Raw genomic sequence first — 15,930 nt, 5'->3', positions numbered from 1 at the left:
GACCCTGTTTTGTTTTATGCAGTTTCCACACAAATTACCTTTGCAACTTTTCAAAAACACAAAAATGTTCAAGAGCATAAGCCAATCAACTGCCAAAGCAATAGTAGGCGCCCTTGGCCGGCTAACCCGGAAATATCAATGGAGTCCGTGAAATGCTGAATGTGTCATTAAGACAAACAGAGGGATTTTGCTGAATGGCACAAATCCAATGGCTGCAATTCAAACATTCCAGGCCTCAATCTGCAATGAAAGAAATACAACTCACAGTCTATTCACACTTCTGTAACAATAGTGAACCACGTCGCCTGTAAATCACTCAGCTGCTTTATAAGGCGGACGTGTAAAGCTAAGTGCCTTATGTGACTGCCGTGATTTCCGTCAGTCTCCCTAGGGGTGTTTTTGATCTTTTTGATTAAACTGATTCAGTTGACGTGGAACTTCATGCGTAATGACCCCCTGACCCGAGCAATTTTTGTCTCACACTGTACAGTTCTGCAGGCACCGGTGCTGCTGCGAAATCTGAGCGATCACAGTGTTAACGTAAGCAACTCGGTCACTCTCCGCTGCCCCGCTCGGGGAATTCCACACCCCCGGATCACATGGTATAAGGACCAAAGGATTCTGCAGCAGGTGTCTGGTGAGACTAGAAAGTGGATTTTTTTTTTTTTTGAGAACTTGTTTTAAGTATCTGTATGTGGCTCTATCACATTTGCTTCTTTTATTGACAGGTATTATGCTGTTTCCAGAAGAAGGGACTCTTCATATTGACCGAATTACAGTTGAAGATCAGGGACTTTACACCTGTAAGGTCACCAATGAGAGAGGCTCTGTGGAGAGCTCCGCCCACATTTGGGTTCAAAGTAAGCTTTGTCCTTTGTCTCAAGACCTGAGAATACATTTAAATTTGTACTTTGCTTTTTTAAAAAAATAATTTTATCATTTTATAGACCTATAGAACTTTTAATGTATGCGTGAATAAGTGCTGGGCAATATACCGGTTCAAATGATATCAGTGCCTAAGTAACTAGACAGCATCCTGAATTGAGAAGAGATGCCTGTTAACTGCATACACGTCTGACTAATAGACAACTTTTAGAGCTGCTAATAAAACAATTTTTCTTAACTGGGCAAATAAACTTACTGTAAACGCTGTTAACAGAAGCCAGAGACACTAAAGACGAACAGAAATAGGAGAAAATATTGTAGCAAACAGAGCAAAGTCAAATAACTACTACAAAAAAAATCTAAAAATGCGAGATTAAAGTTGTAATTTTTTTAAAAATAATGTTGAAATGTTTCAAGAATAAAGTCAAAATTATGAGAATAAAGTCTAAATGTTTCGACAAAATAAAGCTGAAATTTCGAGAATAAAGTTAAAATGTTTAGAGAATAAAGTGAAAATGTTTCAAGAATAAAGTTAAATTGTTTCGAGAATAAAGTCAGAATGTTTTGAGAATAAAATTTAAATGTTTCGAGAATAAAGTCGAAATGTTTTGAGAATAAAGCTGAAATATTTAGAGAATAAAGTCAAAATGTTTCCAGAATAAGGTCGAAATTTTTTGAGAATAAAGTTGAAATTTTTCCAGAATAAAGTCAAAATGTTTCAAGAATAAAATTGAAATGTTTCGAGAATAAAGTCAAAATGTTTCAAGAATGAAGTTAAAATGTTTCGAGAATAAAATTGAAATGTTTCGAGAATTAAGTTGAAATGTTTCGAGAATAAAGTCAAAATGTTTTGAGAATAAAGTCGAAATTTTTTGAGAATAAAGTTGAAATGTTTAGAGAATAAAGTCAAAATGTTTTGAGAATAAAGTTGAAATGTTGATAATAACGTCAAAATGTTTCTAGAATAATATTGAAATGTTTCGAGAATAATATTGAAATTTTGTGAATAAAATCGAATTATGAGAATAAAGTTGAAATGTTTTGAGAATAAAATTTAAATGTTTTGAGTATTAAATTATATAAATTAAAGTTGTAGCTAATATTTTCAGAGTATAGCCTATATTATGCATACAAATGTCCCAGATTGGGAGTATATTAGCCATTTGCGTGTGCAATAGGCAAATATACTCTCAAAATATTAGAACTTTAATCTTGTAATTGCTACGAATTAATTCTCGTAATTTTGACTTTATTCTCAAAGTATTTTGACTTTATTATCTAAGCATTTCAACTTTACTCTCGAAACACTTCGACTTTTTTCTTGAAATATTTTGACTTTATTCTCGAAATGTTTTGACTTTAATCTCATAGTATTTTGACTTAATCTCAAAACACTTCGACTTTATTCTTGTAATTTCGACTTTGTTTTCTAAATATTTTGACTTTATTCTCGTAGTATTTTTACTTTATTCACGTAATATTTAGACTATATTCTTGCAGTTTCAACTTTATTCTCAAAATATTATGACTTTAATCTCGTAATCTTCAATTTTTTTTAAACATGGCACTAAAACACCGTCGTACTTAATGCGCAAAATTTTGGGAATAAATCATAAATACTGAATTAGGGTTTATATGATATATATATATATATATATATATATATATATATATATATATATATATATATATATATATATATAATGTTAGATTTTCTTTTCATCTTACCTCTGTATAATATATATTAATGTAGTATTTAAAAGTGCCACTCTGCTGTTTACCAACTGCATCACTGCTGGTCCATAAGCGCCACCTGCTGTCAGAAATTGATTAAATTAAGCATTCTGCTTTTACTTTACATTTTGAAATTATGCAATCTAATTTACATCAAAAACTGCTCATGTTACATGAAGCATGTTTGTTTGGATTGAGATTAAATGCAGTGGTTCTGCATCTGTTTAATGCATTCTGATTGATATAAAGGCACGGAAAAAACATGATAAACTGTCAGCGTCCTTAAAGTCATTTTTGGTCAAACCGCCCAGCACTAGTTGACATTTCTTTCCCTTACAGCTTTTTTTTTCTCACACTCCCTTATTTACTCTTGTCGGATGCTTCTAAACATGGTGCTGAGAGGAGACGTTCACGCTGTTCTCTTCCGATAGGTCAGGAAGGAAACTGTCTCCCATTTTCATTTCCCACAGATGGCCTCAGCTTTTCATCCCTTAAACTGTTTACCTATTTCTATGTAGGTTAATTTGTTTAGCTCTTTCTATAGATGCAAACGCATTACTCATGACCTATAGGGAGTTGTCATGCTCATGGGGACAAATGTGATCCGGGTCATGTCCTACTCTCTTATTTTCTTCTCTTTAAAGACACATATTATGTGACAACACTTGTTTATGTGTCCTATAGGTTCATCCGAATCCCTTTCTCTGGAGATCCCAACTCTAGCATGTACATGCGTGGTGGCCACGCTCTTCTGGTTGCTTCTCACACTGCTGATTCGGAAACTTAAGCAGGTGAGAGCCAATCAAAGCCAATTAAAACGGTTTATATTAATGTACCATGTTTAAATATGTTTATATTATGTGGGTCATTCTCAGCCAAACACCACTAATGGCAAAGCAGAGTACCTGCCAATCATCCTGCATCCAGGAGAGGAGCCTCTGGTTGAGCACTGTGACCGGTTACAGTATGATCCCGCCCAGTGGGAGTTTCCACGTGACCGCCTTAAACTAGGTAAAGTGTGTGTGCTTTATAAGTTGAATTGATGCTGTTATATGGTATACTGATATGTTCTTATTCTCCAGAAAAGCCCCTGGGACGAGGGGCATTTGGGCGAGTAATGCAAGCCTCGGCTTTCGGCATTTGCAGTTCAGCTAGCTGCACCACAGTGGCCGTCAAAATGCTTAAAGGTATATTCTTAAGCATTAAAACAGCTCAGGAATCCAAACTGCTTACAGCTGAGGTCAAAAGTTTACATACACCTTGAATAATCTGCAAAATGTTAATTATTTTATCAAAATAAGAGGGATTATACAAAATGCATGTTGTTTTTTTATTTAGTACTGACCTGAATAAGATATTTCACATAAAAGACGTTTAGATACAGTCCACCAGATAAAATAATAGTTGAACTCATAAAAATTACCCCATTCAAAATTGTAATGTTACCTGAATGATCCACAGATGTGTTTTTTTTTTTTTTTTTGTTGAAACTGCCTGCTGTTCTTCAGAAAAACCTACAGGTCCCACAAATTCTTTGGTTTTTCAGCATTTTTGTGTATTTGAACCCTTTCCAACAATAACTGTTTGATTTTGAGATCCATTCTTTCACACTGAAGACAACTGAGGGACTCATATGCAACTATTACAGAAGGTTCAAACGTTCATGGATCCTTTAGAAGGAAACACACTGCAAAGAGCCGTGGGGTGAAAACTTTTGGAATTTGAAGATCTGAGTTAATTTAACTTATTTTGTTTTCTGGGAAACATGTAAGTATCTTCTGTAGATTCTGAAGAGCAGTATTAAATGAAAAAATTATGATATTTAAGCAAAATAAGAAAAATGTACACATTTTCATTCTGTTCAAAAGTTTACACCCCTGGCTCCTGATGCATAATTTTTCCTTCTAAAGCATCAGTGAGTGTTTGAACTTTCTGTAATAGTTGCATATGAGTCCCTTAGTTGTCCTCAGTGTGAGAAGATGGATCTCACAATCATACAGTCATTGTTGGAAAGGGTTCAAATACACAAAAATGCTGAAAAACCAAAGAATTTGTGAGACATGGAGGATTTTTCTGAACAACAGCGGGCAGTTTGTTATCTGACTTAACAAACAAGGGACTCATGAACAACTATCACTGAACAAAAAAAAACACAGCTGTGGATCATTCAAGTAACAACAGGGTATGAATCAAGTGTATGTAAACTTTTGAACAGGTCATTTTAATGAATTCCACTATTTTCTAGAGACTATAGTCTTTTATGTGAAATAAGGTATTTAGCAAGAGTTATAACTGTTCTGTCCCTGCAGATGGCGCTACACCCAGTGAACACAAAGCTCTGATGACAGAACTGAAGATCCTCAATCATATTGGTCATCACCTCAATGTGGTCAATCTTCTCGGTGCATGTACCAAATCAGGAGGTCTGTTAGCATTTTTCTGCAAACAATAACCCTCAAAGTTTGGTTTTGCTGTATGGCATTTATAAAAAAGTTATGTCTAGTTACAAAAAAGGTTTTAAGATATTTATGTCTAGAGACTGCTGTAAAAAAGAGTGGGGTCAGCACAGTTTTTTTAAAAGAAATTGATACTTTTTACAAGCAAGGATGCATTAAATTGATCAAAAGTGACGCTAAAGATATTTTATAATGTTACAAAAGACTTCTATTTTAAATTAATATAATTCATTTGAACTTATTATTATTATTAAATATGATTAAATAAAAAAAAATAATAATGTAATACATTTATAGTAATAAGTAATGTTTCTTAAGGAGCAAATCCGCACATTAGAATGATTTCCAAAGAATTATGTGACACTAAAGACTGGAGTAATGATGCTGAAAATTCAGCTTTGCATCACAGGAATAAATTACATTTCAAAATATAGTGAAATAGAAAATAGTTGATTTGAATTGTAATAACATTTCACAATATCACTTTTTTTCTGTATTTTTTATTTTAAAATGCAGCCTTGTTGAGCATAGGAGATGTAACAAAAATTGTACTGACCCAAAAGTTTAGAAAAATGCTGTTATTTATGTAGCAATTTTATGTTTTGGTGTTTTCAGGGCCTTTGATGGTCATAGTTGAATATTGTAAGTTTGGCAACCTGTCTGCATACCTTAAGAGCAAACGAGAGGTGTTCCTGTTGAATAGGGTTAGTATCTATCTATCTATCTATCTATCTATCTATCTATCTATCTATCTATCTATCTATCTATCTATCTATCTATCTATCTATCTATCTATCTATCTATCTATCTATCTATCTATCATCTATCTATCTATCTATCTATCTATCTATCATCAACTATCTAAATTTCACTTCAACAATTTCACTTCAGTTAATTTTTAATAGGCAGTTCTCAACTTCATGTCTTAAGTGCAATTGTTTATTAGTTTTGCAGAAAGTCTTCTGAAGGTCACAGTATGTTAAGCGGGAAACTGTTGGTTTGTGGTTTTGTGAGGTTTAGTGACCTCTATATATGTCTGATGTCAAGTTTATAGACTTCTCTTATTTCCTTCTGAAATAAACAGCCCAGTGTTCATCAAAACAACAGAATCATACTTCCCTCTGTGTGACCATCTCTAAAGCTTCTTACCTCCTTGAATGGCCTCTACAAAAGCTTCACACAAAGAACAGTGTGTTTCTGTGATAGTCATACAGTGCTGATCCAAGACTAGTTATAAAATATGAGACACATATGGAGTCCTTGTATTTAACTCACACTCTTATGTTGATATGTGCATTATTTACTAGATGTTTTCCAGCTGAATGGGTGTTTATGTGTGTGTGTCTGACTCAGGTGAACAGAGAAGAGGAGGGAGGCATGAAGGAGGGGTATAAAGGACGATTGGCCAGTGTGTCCAGCAGCCAGAGCAATGCCAGTTCAGGGTTTAGTGAGGAAAAAGGAGAGATATTGGAAGAGGACAGTGGTGAGTTTACATCACATCCATGGTGTCATTTAAATAATTAACATGATGCAGTAATAATTAAAACCAGTAAAACTTGTTTAACAGTACAGCAATCTTTGATTTATGTAATGTTCAAAAGTTTAGGGTCAGTAAGATTTTTGTTAATGAAAGAATTAATTATTTTATTCAGCAAGGATTAAAAAATGACAGTGAGTGTTACAAATATGTCAGTTTTTTAATAAATGCAATTTGATTTAAAAAATCAATCAGCAAAAATATTAAGCAAAGCAACTGTTTTCAATATTGATAATCATAAGAAATGTTTTTGAGCAGCAAATCAGCAAAATTACAATGATTTCTGAAGAGACATCTGACACTGAAACTGGAGCAATGATCATGAAAATTCAGCTTTGCATTACAGGAATAAATTACATTTCATAATATATTAAAGTAGAAAATAGTTATTTTAAATTATAATAATATTTCATAATATTTTTATTATTGTATTTTTTGATCATTTTAACACCCACAAACCTTTAAAAGCTGGTATACTCACGGTCATGTTTTTTCAAACCTTTATGTCTTTTTTGCTTTCTTAGATCGAAAATATTCTTTAAGATATTGCTCAAAATTTCACCTTTTGTGTTACATGGAAGCAATAAAGTCAAATTTGGCAAGACATGAGAGTAAAAAGAGTAAACTAGATGAGTAAAGTTTGAGAACAAACTTTGAAGTTGAAAGCTTGAAGTTTGAAAGTTTAGATAGATGTTGATGGCACGTTGCTAGTATGATTTAGCACATTTCTCACATGATTTAACATGTTGGTAGTGTGTTTTAACATGATTAGCATGTTTCTACCATGATTAGCATGTTGTTAGCATGTTTCTTACATGAGTTTGGTGGTTGTAGTTTAAAAGTTGAATGAGAAGATGCATATTTTAATTTCTCAAACCAACTTAATGTACGACAGAGTGCCATGTTAAAAAAAAACGAAGATTACGAGATTAAAGTCGTCATATTTCGAAAATAAAGTCGAAATATTTTGAGAATAAAGTAAAAATATTTTGAAAATGAAGTTGAAACTACGAGAATGAAGTTGAAATTACAAGAATAAAGTCTAAATATTTTGAGAATGAAGTCGAAATTATGAGTATAAAGTTGAAATATTTTCAGAATAAAGTTGAAATATTACAAGAATAAAGTCAAATTATTTTCAGAATAAAGTTGAAATATTACAATAAAGTTGAAATATTTTCAGAATAAAGGTGAAATATTACGAGAATGAAGTCGAAATTCTGAGAATAAAGTCAAAATATTTTGAGAATAAAGTCGAAATTACATGAAAGTAGAAATATGATAATAACTTAATTAAAATTAAAATATATTAAAATTAAAATAATTAAAATAAAGATGAAATATTACGAGAATAAAGTCAAAATATTTTGAGAATAAAGTTGAAATATTTTGAGAATAATGTTGAAATATTACGAGAATAAAGTCTAAACATTTTGAAAATAAAGTCAAAATATTACGAGACTGAAGTTGAAATATTTTGAGAATAAAGTCTAAATTATGAGAATAAAGTCTAAATATTCCAAGAATAAAGTTGTAGTATTTTGAGAATAAAGTTGAAATTTCAAGAATACAATTAAAATATTTTGAGAATTTACATGAATAAAGTTGAAATATTATGAGAATAATGTTAAAATATTTTGAGAGTAAAATTTCGAAATTATGAGAAAAAAGTCTAAACATTTCAAAAAAGAAGTTGAAATCACGGGAATAAAGTCTAAATATTTTGAGAATAAAGTCAAAATATTACGAGACTGAAGTCAAAATATTTTGAGAATACTTTATTCTCGAAACATTTCAACTTTATTCTTGAAATATTTTGACTTTATTCTCGTAATTTTGACTTTATTCTGAAAATATTTTGACTTTATTCTCATAATTTCAACTTTATTCTCGAAACACTTCGACTTTATTCTCTAAATGATGATTTTATTCTCGAAACCTTCCAACTTTATTCTCAAAATATTTCAATATTATTCTCGAAACCTTCCAACTTTATTCACAAAATATTTCGACATTATACTCGAAATATTTTGACTTTATTCTCGAAACATTTTGACTTTATTCTCGAAATGATGATTTTTATTCTCTAAACCTTCCAACTTTATTCTTGAAACATTTCAACTTTATTCTCTAAATATTTTGACATTATTCTAGAAATAATTTGACTTTATTCTCGTAATTTCAACTTCATTCTCGAAACATTTTGACTTTACTCTCGAAATGACAATTTTTACTCTCAAAACCTTCCAACTTTATTCTCAAACATTTCGACTTTATTCTCGAAATGATTTTATTCTTGAAACTTTCCAACTTTATTCTTGAAACATTTCAATATTATTCTTGAAATATTTCGACTTTATTCACAAAATATTTCACCTTTTTTCTTGAAATATTTTTACTTTATTCACAAAATATTTCGACTTTATTCTCAAAATGACGATTTTTATTCTCGAAACCTTCCAACTTTATTCTTGAAACATTTAAACTTTATTCTCTAAATATTTCGACTTTATTCACAAAATATTTAGACTTCTCAAAATATTTTGACTTTATTCTCATAATTTCAACTTTATTCTCAAAACATTTTGACTTTATTCTCAAAATGACGATTTTATTCTCGAAACCTTCAATATTATTTTATTTTAGAATATTATTTTCGAAATATTTTGACTTTATTTTCGTAATTTCAACTTCATTCTCGAAACATTTTGACTTTATTCTTGAAATGACAATTTTTACTCTCAAAACCTTCCAACTTTATTCTCAAACATTTCAACTTTATTCTCGAAATGATTTTATTCTTGAAACTTTCCAACTTTATTCTTGAAACATTTCAATATTATTCTTGAAATATTTCGACTTTATTCACAAAATATTTCACCTTTTTTCTTAAAATATTTTGACTTTATTCACAAAATATTTCGACTTTATTCTCAAAATGATGATTTTTATTCTCGAAACCTTCCAACTTTATTCTTGAAACATTTAAACTTTATTCTCTAAATATTTCGACTTTATTCTCAAAATATTTTGACTTTATTCTCGTAATTTCAACTTTATTCTCAAAACATTTCGACCTTATTCTCGAAATTACGATTTTTATTCTCGAAACCTTCAATATTATTTTATTTTAGAATATTATTTTTCGAAATATTTTGACTTTATTTTCGTAATTTCAACTTTATTCTCGAAACATTTCGACCTTATTCTCGAAATTACGATTTTTATTCTCGAAACCTTCCAACTTTATTCTCTAAATATTTAGACTTTATTCACAAAATATTTCGACTTTATTTTTCTAAATATTTTGACTTTATACTTGTAATTTCAAATTTATTCTCAAAAAATTTCGACTTTATTCTCGAAATGATGATTTTATTCTTGAAACCTTCAATATTATTCCCGAAATATTTCGCCTTTATTCATGAAACATTTCGACTTTATTCTCGTAATTTCGACTTTATTCTCGAAATATTTCGACTTTACTCTTAAAATATTGTGACTTTAATCTCGTAATTTTAGATTTTTTTTATTGTTTAACGTGGCAAAAAACGCTATCATAATAATGAATTTTCATTTTTTAGAATTGTAATTTTTAAACGAACTGTTCCTTTACCTAAAAACAAATCTCATTTTGGTCTTAATATTAAAATTAGACACTTTTGGGTCAGTTCATTAAAGAGAAACTATACTCTTACTGTTTGTCCTCTGCAGGTTCTCTTCCTGATTTCAGCAACCCTCTGCTACTCGAAGACCTGATTTCTTACAGCTTTCAGGTCGCCAGAGGTATGGAGTTTCTGTCCTCTCGCAAGGTAAAGTATCTTCCTGTCTGCATCAGAGTATTTATATATGAATAGGGACTTGGTTGAATCACAGTTTTGTTATTCATGTTTCAGTGTATTCATCGTGACCTTGCTGCCAGAAACATCCTGCTGTCCAACAACAATGTGGTGAAGATCTGTGATTTTGGCTTGGCCCGAGACGTATACAAAAACCCAGACTATGTGCGCAAGGGAGATGTGAGTATATTGCCATCAATAAATTCATCAATAGACTCAATGGTCAAATGTGTGTAATGAATGTGTGTTTCCATGAAGGCACGGTTACCACTGAAATGGATGGCACCTGAATCGATCTTTGACAAAGTCTTCACCACTCAGAGTGACGTGTGGTCATATGGAGTTCTGCTCTGGGAGATCTTCTCACTTGGTCATGTCAATACTTTTTACATACATTAGATAATTCAAGCATTCAGCACAAACCACAGATTATTTTTTCATAATACAATCTTAGAACCTCAGATCTCAAAACAATATTAAAGTACAGTGTTTGTGGTCCATAGGAGCGTCTCCATACCCGGGGCTGAACATTGATGAGGAGTTTTGTCACAGACTGAAGCAGGGAACTCGGATGTGTCCTCCTGAGTACAGCACCCAGGAGATGTCAGTTTTCACAGCTGAACTGTTTAAAACATGTTCAGTCATTGACCTGTGAACTAATACATTATTAATAATGAGCTTGTGGGATTTGTCTGACAGTTATAACATTATGATGGCATGCTGGGAAAATAACCCTGAGGACAGACCTTCTTTCTCTGCTCTTGTGAAGATACTGGGAGACCTCCTGCAAACCTGCGTCCAACAGGTGTGACATTATTTTGTGTTTATTAAGCCATTTTCCTTGTTTGTATTTGATTTGTCACAGTTCGACTTTTACACACTTTTTCTTAAACAGGATGGAAAGGATTATATTCCACTGAACGCTTTTATTTCTGGAGAAGGAAATACAGACACGGTGCACCTCGACCAGAAAGACATAAGCCAGAAAACACAGGGAACTTCAAGGTACACATGTTATTGTTGTTATAACGTATATTATTATATATTATTATAACGTATTAACTGAATATGTACTTTACATATGAAATGCGATACATACAATTAAAAAATATATACAAAGTGTATACAAAAAATACACTTTGGCTAATATTTATTTTAAATTAATTTCATTAAAATAAATATTAAATTAGAATTCAATTAAAATTATACATTAAAGTATGGAAGCCCGTTACCATCACAGAAACGCAATTGCGAGTTGTAAAGTCAGAATTGCAAGATATAAATTTTACAGTTTGCAATTTTGACTTTTTCTTCACAAGACTTTTTTCCTCGCAAATGCAAGTTTATATTTAACTTCTTTTTTTTTAAGAAAAAATTCTGAATTGCAAGTTAAGTCCAATTTTTTAAAAAAAATTTAAAAAGTTTAGATCTCGCAATTCTGACATTTCTCAAAATTTTGAGTTTACAGACTTTTTTCTTGCAAATGTGAGTTTGTATCTCACAATTCTGAAGTTTTTTTCTCATAATTATGAGTTACAGTCTCGCAATTCTGACTTTATTGCTTAGACAAGCCAGTTTATATCACTAAATTTTTACTTTATTTCTCAGAATTGCAAATCTTTATATTGTACAATTCTGACTTTATAACTTGCAAATGCAACATTACATCTTGCAATTTCGACTTTTTTTCCTAGCAATTCTGACTCTTTTCCTGCAAATGCAATTCAGATTTTCCTGCAAATTCGCAATTGCATAAAAAAAATTCTAAAGTTTTTTGTCCGAGAAGTCAAAATTGCGAGATTTACTTTTCTGACTTCATGCAATTCGGACCTAATTTATCAGACTTGCAAGTTTATATCTTACAATTCTGACTAGCTCTCAATTGCGAGTTTACATCTTGCAATTTTGACTTTTTTTCCTTGCAATTCTGACTTTTTTTCTCGCATATGTGAGTTTGTATCTTGCAATTTTGACTTTTTCCATGCAATTCTGACTTTTTTCCCCTCAAATGCGAGTTCGTATCTTTTGATTTTTTTGAGAAAAATTCAGAATTGCGAGGTATAAAGTCCAATTTTGAGGTGAAAAAAGTTTATATCTTGCAATTCTGACTTTATTTCTCAAAGTTGCAACTTTATTACTCAGATTTGTGAGTTTATATCACGCAATTCTGACTTTATAACTTGCAATTGCAACTTTACATCTTGCAATTTTCATTCATTCATTTATTTATTTATTCTCTTTTCATGGTAATGCAACATAAAATACCACAACAATACAACAATACAACAAACAAACAAACCATGAAACAAAAGAGAATAGGAGTAGGATGAAGAAAACAATCTTATAGACTCCTACCCCATTCTTATATTTTAAAATTTACAAAATAAATTGGATTAGATGACCTCACAGACATAAAAAAAAAAATCCATCCAATGATATTAATTCTGCTTACATAACAAGGGAACAAACAAACAAAAATAATACAATAATAATAATTCTGACAACAAAAACGAATCATTGACCCTCTTCTTTGTACAAAATAAATATCTTCTGTTTATACTTATATTTAAATCGCAAAATATTTGAACAACATTTTAGATCATTTTCTAATGAATTCCATCTTTTCACACCAGAAACTGAGACACACATTTGTTTAAGAGTATTTCCAGCAAAAGGTTGTTTAAAGTCATTATTTCTTCTACTTGTCTCACTATTCACAGTAAAGAGAGTTTGCAATCCATCCGGTAACATACAATGTTTTGCTTTATGAACTACTAATAAAGTTTGCAAAGAAACCAGATCCCTCAATTTAAGTAATCCTGACCTCAGAAACAATCTTGTAGTATGTTCTCTTGGAGCAACTCCATTGATTACTCTTATGGCCCTTTTTTGCAAAATAAATAAGGGCATTAAATTAGTAAAATATGAATTACCCCATACCTCCAAACAATACATCAAATATGGCAAAATAAACGAACAATATAGAATTCTCATTGCCTTATAATTTAACATAAACTTTACTTTACTCAAAACAGCAATATTTTTACAAATTTTGTTTCTTACATAAGCTATGTGTGATTTCCATTTAAATTTATCATCAATGAGTACTCCTAAAAACCTAAATTCTGACACTCTCTCAATACTTATCCCATTCAAAGTCAGACAAACATTATCAGGGCATTTTCGATTTGTAAACAACATAAATTTTGTTTTACTTAAATTTAGCGATAATTTATTTTTATTAAACCATTTCTGAAGTACAATCAATTCCTGTTCAACAATTTTAAGTAGTATTTTTAAATTCTTCCCCGATACAAAAAAATTTGTATCATCTGCAAAAAGAACAAAACGTAAAATCTTTGATTCATCACAGAGATCATTAATATATAAAGTAAATAACTTAGGCCCCAGCACAGAGCCTTGGGGGACTCCACACTGCATTATTTCCAACTTAGATGCATATCCCATGTACTCTACATATTGTTGTCTATTTTCTAAGTAACTAGTAATCCAATTCAATACTACTCCTCTAATTCCATATGTCTGTAATTTAGATATCAATATACCATGATCAAGAGTATCAAAAGCCTTTTTAAGATCAATGAAAACTCCAACTGTATAATTTTTATGCTCCAATTCTGTAGTAATGTCCTCTGTGATTTTCATCAAAGCCATAGCTGTTGAACGGGTGCTTCTAAACCCAAATTGATTATCATGTATCAAAGAATATTTTTCAAGAAAATAATCAAATTTTTTAACAAAAAGCTTCTCCAAAATTTTTGAAAATTGAGAAAGCAAAGAAATAGGCCTATAATTTGTGAGACTATGCCTATCACCAGATTTAAAAAGAGGAATAATTCTGGCCACTTTCATTATTTCTGGAAAATAACCCGTATTAAAAGACAAATTAATTATATATTTTAATGGTCTAGTAATACAACATATAGTTTCCTTAACAATGTACATATCTAAGCCATCACTATCACATGAATATTTACTTTTAAATTTAGAGACAGTAGAAATAATTTCACTCTCACTAACTTCGTCCAAAAAAAGAGACTGCATAACTCTACTTTCACCTGTCCAACTTTTATTTTCATTATATAATGGTATAGTTTTGGCAAGATTCGGACCAACATTAACAAAAAATAAATTAAATTCATCAGCCATTTTTTCACTACTTATCTCAACATTCTGTTCATTCATTAAATATAATGTCTGACTATAATTAATTTTACTGCCCATAACCTCCCTCAAAACCTTCCACATTCTTTTGATATTACTTTTATTTTCCATCAACACATTTGTATAATAATCTTTCTTTGCACATCTCATTATAGTAATCAACTTATTTTTATAAGCTTTATATTTTTTTTCTGCATTTACTGTCCGATATTTTACAAAATCCTGATAAAGCTTATTCTTCTTTTTACAAGATTTCAATAAACCCTTCGTCAACCAAGGTTTATTATTACTTCTTACTTTATCATTCAATATTTTTTTTGGACAATTTTTATTATATAACCATAAATACTTTTTAAGAAATAATTCATAAGCTTTATTTACATTATTCGTATTACAAACATCATTCCACTCTTCTTTCATAAGATCATCCCTAAATCCATTTAATGTTTCCTCAGTTCTTAACCTAATAACTTTACTAAACTTTTCTTTATTATTTTTTATTTCACAAAAGTAAGTTACAAATATTGGGAAATGATCTGTCATATCATTTATCAAAAGACCACTTTTAACCGTTTTTTCAAATTTATTTACAAAAATGTTATCAATTAATGTGGCACAATTGGAGGTTATTCGACTAGGCCTAGTAATGGTAGGATAAAAGCCTCTACTATACATTAAATCCAAAAAATCTAGACTACTTGTATGATTAGACACATTCAAAAGATTTATATTAAAGTCCCCGCAGATTACAGACACTTTATTTTCATTCATCCCAACTAATAATTGCTCCAACTTATTATTAAATACCGTGATACTAGACCCTGGGGTTCTATATATACATGTGACAATAATATTCCTCTGTTTCTTCATTTCAATCTCAACAGTTAAACATTCCATTAAATCCTCTGTTGAAACAGTCATACACTCAATTATTCTACATTTCAGATCACTGCTAACATACAGAGCAACCCCCCCTCCTCTCTTACAGACCCGGTTAACATAAAACAATTCATAACCTTCAAAATGAAATTCCACACCTTTCTCATCCGTTAACCAAGTCTCAGTCAAAATTTTGACTTTTTTCTTTGCAATTCTGACTCTTTTCCTGCAAATGCAAGTTTGTATCTTTTATTTCCAGAATTGCCAGAAAGTCAAAATTGCAAGAATTTTTTTTTGCATTAAAAAATCTAAAAAAAATAATAATAATTCTGAGAAGTCAAAATTGCGAGATTTACATTTCTGACTCATCAGACTTTTTTCTCGCAAATGTGAGTTTGTATCTTGCAATTCTGAC

General features: G+C 30.7%; 1 protein-coding gene across 1 annotated transcript in view; it reads left to right on the top strand.

Moving 5' to 3' along the window:
* flt1 (fms related receptor tyrosine kinase 1) overlaps positions 1-15,930 on the top strand; it is a 69,584-nt gene that overhangs the window by 48,843 nt on the left and 4,811 nt on the right. The window contains 15 exon segments of the mRNA XM_073830867.1: positions 491-637; positions 729-860; positions 3,304-3,410; positions 3,495-3,635; positions 3,707-3,806; positions 4,929-5,042; positions 5,691-5,779; positions 6,034-6,053; positions 6,437-6,555; positions 10,327-10,424; positions 10,509-10,631; positions 10,710-10,821; positions 10,955-11,054; positions 11,151-11,256; positions 11,347-11,456. Coding sequence (XP_073686968.1) covers positions 491-637; positions 729-860; positions 3,304-3,410; positions 3,495-3,635; positions 3,707-3,806; positions 4,929-5,042; positions 5,691-5,779; positions 6,034-6,053; positions 6,437-6,555; positions 10,327-10,424; positions 10,509-10,631; positions 10,710-10,821; positions 10,955-11,054; positions 11,151-11,256; positions 11,347-11,456 — 1,618 coding nt within the window.

This window comes from Garra rufa, chromosome 24 (genome assembly GCF_049309525.1).
Source record: "Garra rufa chromosome 24, GarRuf1.0, whole genome shotgun sequence".
In the NCBI taxonomy this organism is placed as follows: Eukaryota; Metazoa; Chordata; class Actinopteri; order Cypriniformes; family Cyprinidae; genus Garra; species Garra rufa.
This window is presented reverse-complemented; position numbering and strand designations above follow the sequence as displayed.